The 6978-nt window shown below is 48.0% G+C and overlaps 2 protein-coding genes across 2 annotated transcripts in view; both read left to right on the top strand.

Moving 5' to 3' along the window:
• Pttg1ip (pituitary tumor-transforming 1 interacting protein) overlaps positions 1-1343 on the top strand; it is a 13779-nt gene extending 12436 nt beyond the window's left edge. Inside the window, exon 6 of the mRNA XM_013032894.1 lies at positions 86-1343. Within this exon, the coding sequence (XP_012888348.1) occupies positions 86-123 (38 nt within the window). The 3' untranslated portion in view covers positions 124-1343. The remainder of the gene's footprint in view (positions 1-85) is intronic.
• Sumo3 (small ubiquitin-like modifier 3) overlaps positions 973-6978 on the top strand; it is a 31217-nt gene continuing 25211 nt past the window's right edge. Inside the window, exons 1-2 of the mRNA XM_013032893.1 lie at positions 973-997; positions 1841-2001. Of these exons, the coding sequence (XP_012888347.1) occupies positions 973-997; positions 1841-2001 (186 nt within the window). The remainder of the gene's footprint in view (positions 998-1840; positions 2002-6978) is intronic.

Genomic DNA, 6978 nt, shown 5'->3' with positions numbered 1-6978 from the left:
AAAAAAAAAAAAAAAAATAGCCATCTTACATTTGGCGAATGTTGTTTCCACTTGAGGAAGTAAATTTGTCGTTTTTGTTTTTCAGGTCTCTTTAAAGAACAAAACCCATACGCGAAGTTTTAAAACAGCTACGTTGTACTACCTTTGGGCCAGGCAGTCCTAAAGCTTCCTGGGAGAGCTGCCTCTCAGCACAGCCCGCAGGCAGACACCTGCGTGGGTGAGCCTCCCAGTGTCCAGCTGGGACAGTGGGGAGCAGCCTTGAAGGACAATCCTGCTCCTGTCTGCACGCTGTGGCCTTCCCTTTTCCCTTACTGCTGTTTCTGTAGCTAAGAGCTTCAGACGTGAAACTAACTGGGTTTCTCTGGAGGAAATGTATTTGCTCACCACTTAGTGCAACTCAGTACAAGCCACGTTGGACACACCCTTCCTGGCTCCCAGCTGCAGGAGCCTGCCCTGCTTTGCCCCAGGGGCACATGAAGGTCACCTGTCTGTCGTCTGTCTTTTCATCCTGGGGAAGACTGATGTGTGTGTCTACCCATTTCTTCTAATTCTGGTGGCCTTTAGGAAAGCATCTGGGACACAGTACTTACTAGCCCATTTTTATTGAAAAGTTTTGGAGATAATCAAAATCACCTTAAGTCTCTTAAAAAGCATTTTAGATTCCCTCAAACAAAATATCACCAAAAAACTTAGATGTGAAATTTCAGGCCCTACAAGGTGGTATTTTTATATCTATCTTTAATAGACGATGAGTCACTTTCCCATGGAAACCCAGTTCTCAACGTGGTTTGAAGTCCTCTCTCAGGAGCGCCACCTGTCTGCCTCCTGTCCAGCTGCATTCACAGACGGGTGGTCCTGCGTCCTCCACGGGTCCTGGAACCCGACTCAGTTTTCTCCTCTTGTCGGGCTGTGGAGGGGCTCATCATGGGGGAGGCTGGGGGGGGGCATGTCCATCTAAGGAGGGTGAAGGCCATGTGGCCATGTGAATTGGAGGCAGGTGCGTGGGGTCCAGCCCGAGCAGAATCCCCACACTGCCCAGCTCCGTCACGCTTGACGTTGGCCTCTGGAAGTGCCTCAGTGGGACTTCAGCCCTCCACAGTGCACATTGCTTTAGATCAAGAGATGTGACTTTAGCAACCACCATATGCTTGCTGACAGGAAAGAGAGCAAGAGACATCCTCAAGTTACTGGACACTGAAGAAAATCAAAAATAGTCTTGCCAGATTGCTTTGAATTAAAACCTTTGGGAAGGAGGCTGGCACGCTGGTGGGTGTGCTAATAAGCTTTCAGATTTGTCCTGTGTGTCCGCCACGGTGCCTCCAGCACTTGTGATCTGTCACCTCACCCACATCTGTCACCACCAACGTGGCTGTCGGCTGCCATGCCGCTTCGCTCCTCTACCAGAGACTTTTCACAAACCTTTCATATGTTATTTTTCTGACTTTTTGGGCTTTCGATAACAATTTAAAGTATTATAAACATTCCAGAATATTTTATATTTTCCGATTTTGACTTTCTACTATTTGTTGATAAAAGAAACTGAGATAGACCTTAGTGAACTTCGTATTGGCACAGTAGTTCATGTAAAGTCATGCTGTGCGTCGCTTCTGTTGCTGTGTGGAAGGTAGCGGTGCATTTGATCCTCACTCTGTGGAAACGTGGCAGTCAGCCAGCCACAGGCCCGTGCCTTCCTCCACACCACACCAAGCATCACAACGCCGGAAGTGCCTTGCTTTCTAACCTCTTTCCAATAAAGTGGTTTCATACTGCTCTGATCGCCTGTATGTGCCATCTCTGTGGTGTGAGTGAGTCTGGGTAGGGCAGCAGGCCTCCACTCCAGGTGAGGGTGACTGCTGGATCCCCTCTGTGACCACCAGAGTGCTGACCCTCATTGCTCAGTCCACCGACCAGACCGGCAGTGTCCTGCCCCCGGTGTCTTCCTACTGGTGCTGGCACCTGGAGAGAGCCATGGCCATCACCACCAGCAGGCACCCCAGTGTGGTGCGCAGCTACTGACAGCCCCACGCCTTTGCCCCTCACCCGATGAGCTCTGAGAGAAATCCTCCGTGCCTCCCGGGGAACCACCCCTCCAAGGCTTGCAGATCCACTCATCCTGGGAGAAAAATGGCACGGCAAGTCTGCTTATTCAGTTAGTGACAATGCCCGTGCACATCAAACACTCTAGCTGGGGACAGGAAAATGGGGTCCCACTGCGTGTCCTCGCGCCCCTCTTCTGTGAAGGGAATCCCACTGCGTGACCTCGCACCCCTCTTCCACGCAGGAAATCCCACCGTGTCCTCGCACCCCTCTTCCACGCAGGAAATCCCACCGTGTCCTCGCGCCCCTCTTCCACGCAGGAAATCCCACCGTGACCTCGCGCCCCTCTTCTGTGAAGGGAATCCCACCGTGTCCTCGCGCCCCTCTTCTGTGAAGGGAATCCCACCGTGTCCTCGCGCCCCTCTTGCATGCATTTAGTGTTGGCTGTGCACTTGCTAGACTCGTACCACTTGAGTTGCTCTTGGAGCCCTGCTCTCTACCAGTTATTTTGGAGGCATCTCCTGGCTTTTTCTGCCCAGGGTGTCTACAGTCCTCTGGGTTTTAACCTCCTGAATGAGTAGGTGAGAACCTGTAGCATCCAGCTTCACATTATGTAGGTTTTAAAAACTACTTTCTTGTTCCTATTTTTCTAGGAAGTCATCCAATTTTTTAATCTAGACTTTAAATGCATTGGTATGAATATTAGCAAAAAGAATGCAATCTTGTTCGTTCGTTCTTTGGATGACAGGTCACCACTCCCAGGCGGCCTGTAAGGTAGGCGGCCAACTTAGGACCGCTACCTCAGGAGCAACTTGTTTCACACCGAAAGTGAAGATGCAGGGTCACCCTGACCACTTCCTCGTGGGTTTAAGGCACATTTCTAATCTTACTCCTGCTGCTTTTCGCCTATTTGGGGGTTATGGGCCTCGTAGATGTAGGGAAAGTCCTGGCCACTGAGCCATCCCCCTGGTCTTTTGTATTTTGCCAGATGTCTGTTCTTCGAATTTGTTTCCTCTCAGTCTGGAACTGGAGCCAGACCTTTCTCATTACCTTCCTGTCACAGGTCTCTGTTTGTGGTGCTGGCCTGGCGGGCAGGCAGCGCTTCTGCCAGGAGGACGGGATGGAAGTGGGTGCCCGGCTCTGAAAGCCATGCTTCGGGCCCCCACTTTCTGTTCGCTCCAGATGTGTACTCGGGTGGAGAAGCCCAGGCTATCCTGCTGTTTGGCTGACCACATGCCACACACCAGACGTGGCTGGGACTGCGGAGCAGCTGGCAGAGTGCGGCCACCTGAGGGAGCCCAGCCCACGCTGCCAAGGGCACCTGGTATGTCCAGGCCAAATTGCTCACCCGGATAACGCCTTCCAGTTAAGGTGCCAAATTTTGGATAGTTCATGATTCAGCAATAGATGCTTGATACTAGTAGAAGACTCAGCTAGTCTCTGCATTGGGCTCTTTGCAAAATACAAAACCAGTATTTTTATAAACTAGCCAAAAATGGTAAATGAAAAAGCTGAAAGTAAAATTTACAATAGGAGTCAGATGCTGCTGGTTGACATGAGTAAAACCTATCTATCAGGAGGCTGAGGGCTGAGGACTGAGGTTCAAAGCCAGCCAGAGCAGGAAAGGGTGAGACTGGTCTAAACTGCAAAAGCAGCCAGACAAGGCTGTGGCTCAAGTGGTAGAACACCAGCCTTGAGTGACCGAGCCAAGGGAGGAGAAAGTCCTGAGAACACACAACACACACAACTTACTGTAGCATTGAGAGCAAAACAATGTGTTTAATAAAGTCACTGAGAAGTTAAGCTCATACAACTGATTCATGGATCAAATGGTTCACGTTCCCTTTTTTAAATATAGTAAGACATTTTGATAAACTGCACATTATAAGCTGGGTGCCTGTGGCTTACACCTGTAATCCTAGCTACTCAGGAGGCAGAGATCTGTCTGAGGACTGAGGTTCAAAGCCAGCCTGGTCACAAAAGTCCATGAGACTCTTATCTGCAATTAACCACTGAAGCTGGAGGTAAAGCTGTGGCTCAACTGGTAGTACGCGAGTTGAGTGAAAAGCTCAGGGACAGCAGCTAGGCCCTGAATTCAAGCCCTAGGGGACACACACACACACACACACACACACACACACACACACACACAAGCTAAGCAAGAATTCAAGGCTCTTGTGTAAAAGCCTCAGTACTGGCACACGCACACTCACAAATAGGTATCTGTAACATGAAATTGACTATCTTAACTTTGTTTTTTCAGGAACATTGAGGAAACCCCCAGGGCCTCTAGTTTGCCTGGCAAATACTCCACTACTTGGGCCCACACCTCAGCAGCATCTTAAAAGCCATTTCTAGGTGAATAGTTAAGGGGGACTAAGTACTTGCATGTTTTGTGCAAGTCACCACCACTGGTTTCCAGAACTTGCTGATCTTGCAAACAAAACCTCTGAAGCCATCAAGCAACTCAGCTGCTGGCTGTGTCCGTCTGTCCGTCTCCACAGACACATGGCGTCCTGGGTAAGCATTCATCTTGCCTTCTTTATAGCACTAGCTTCTCCTTTACATGTGACATTTTTTCCCAGTCTTTCAACCTACTCTGCCTCTAGATCTAGAATGATCTTCTGGAGAGCATGTCCTTGCAGCATGTCTGTTCGAAATCTTTTCTCCTACTCTGTTTTTGTAAGTGTATTTGTTTTATTAGGTGATTATACAGAGGGTTTCAATTCCATGCATCAGCGTTTGAGTACAATGCTTCTTGATGCCCCCCTCCCCCATCTCTCCCATTCTGCCCCCTTGAGCTACACAGTTCAGTTTTTACATAGTGTACATTGAATATGATGACTGCATTTTCTCACTTTTTTGTTCATGTTGTTCCTCTCCTTTTACCCCCTACCTCCAACAAAACATGTTTCTGCTTCCTTGCATTCATTTTGTTCAATGCTTTGTTAGTTCAGAGGTGTTACACTGTTGGATTCTTCCCCTCAGTAGACTATCCTATATAATTTGTGTATATATTCATATATTATCATGCATGTTTTTATTTTAGATCTAACTTCTATATAAGAGAGAAAATATACACTATTTGTCTCTCTGAGTCTGACTTTACTTAACGTAATTTTTTCTAGGTCCATGCATTTCTCTATAAAAAACATTTTTTCTGATGAGTAATATTCCATTGTGTACACATATCGCATTTTATAGACCCATTCATCTATTGCAGGGCATCTGGGCTGTTTCCACAGCTTGGCTATTGTGCAGCAGTGACCATGGGTGTACAGGTGTCTTTATGGCTCTGGGCTGGTGATGTTCTGGGTAGATGCCCAGGAGTGGGTCACAGGGAAGCTCCAGGTTTAGTTGTTTGAGGAACCTCCAGACCGCTGTCCAGCATGGTTGAACCAGTTTATATTCCCACCATCAGTGCAATAGGCTTCCTTTTTTTATCCCCGTCAGCATCTGTTGTTGTTCAAGTTCTTAAAGCTGGCCCTTCTTACTAGGGTTACGTGGATTCTTTCCTTCCTTCCTTCCTTCCTTTCTTTCTTCCTAACACTTTAATGCTTCACTTTAAATCTTAATTGGCTTTCCTCCCCCCTCCTCCCCACCCCTGTCCTAAGGCTTTGGTCTGAACTTTGGGCTTGGGGCGCTGTCCCTGAGTTCCTTTTTGCTCAAAGCTAGTACTCTACCACTTGAGCCACAGAACCACTTCTGGCTTTTCTGTGATTAACTGGAAGTAAGAATCTCATGGGCTTTCCTGCCAGGACTGGATATCAGCTTCCTGAGTAGCTAGGCATGAGCCACTGGCACCCAGCTTGGCTTAATTTCAACAATAGAAAAAAATGTTCTGGGGCTGGGAAGGTGGCTCAGTGGTAGAGTGCTCGCCTTGCATGCATGAGACCCTGGGTTCGAGTCCTCAGCACCACATAAGCAGAAAAAAAGCTGGAAGTGGTGCTGTGGCTCAAGTGGTAGAGTGCTAGCCTTGAGCTGAAGAGCTGAGGGACAGTGCCCAGGCCCAGAATTCAATCCCCATGACTGGCCAAAAAAAAAAAAAAAAGTTCTGTCCCTATATACTCCTGTCCAGTTATTGATGTTACAAATTACAGCTTTTACATAACACTGTCCAAAACTAGAAATGAGTAATGGGTATTTTTTTTAATGCATTACTTTTTTTTTTTCAGAGTGTGCGGGTCCTGGGGCTTGAGCTCAAGGCCTGGGTGCTGTCTCTGAGCTTTTGTGTTCAAGGCTAGTGCCTTGAAGATAAGATAAGTCTTGTGGACTTTCCTGCCCGGCCTGGCTTGAACCGCGATCCTCAGATCTCAGCCTAATTAGGACCTGAATTATTTTGTCACTCCTCTCTGCACCACACATCTGGTGGTGATGAGCTTCCTCAGCTTCTGTGCATCTAGGCCATCTTGTTTCCCTGGCCTCTGAAGGACTGTTTGCCATACACAGGATTCTTGAGCATGCTGAAGGACTGGACCCACTGGGTCCTTGACGACCCTCCTGTGAGCTCCTCCTGCTGCCTTCAAAACAGTTTGATCACGATGTGTCTCAATGTGTCTCAGTCTGGGTTTCTCTTGAGTTATCTCACTAGGGCTTGTGGAGCTTTCTGGAAGTTTATATTCATGTCTCTCACCCAGTTTGAGTTTTCAGCTATTGCTTCTTCAAGAATTTCCTCCACACCTCCCTCTCTCCTCCTCTGGGCTCTGGCAATGCGTGCCCTTTTCCTATTTTGTTGCTCAGACTCCATTATTTCCCTCGTTCTAGTTTAGTTTATGATCAATCTTTGCCTGCCATGAAACTCTGTAGTGAATTTTTTTTTTTTTTTTGGTCGGCCGTGGGGCTTGAACTCTGGGCCTGGGCGCTGTCCCTCAGCTATTCAGCTCAAGGCGAGCGCTCTACCACTTGAGCCACAGCGCCACTTCCGGTTTTCTGGTGGTTTAT

This window comes from Dipodomys ordii, unplaced genomic scaffold, assembly GCF_000151885.1.
Source record: "Dipodomys ordii isolate 6190 unplaced genomic scaffold, Dord_2.0 Scaffold159, whole genome shotgun sequence".
Lineage (NCBI taxonomy): Eukaryota > Metazoa > Chordata > Mammalia > Rodentia > Heteromyidae > Dipodomys > Dipodomys ordii.
The sequence above is the reverse complement of the archived record's forward strand: the minus strand, read 5'-3'. Positions and strand labels throughout refer to the sequence as shown.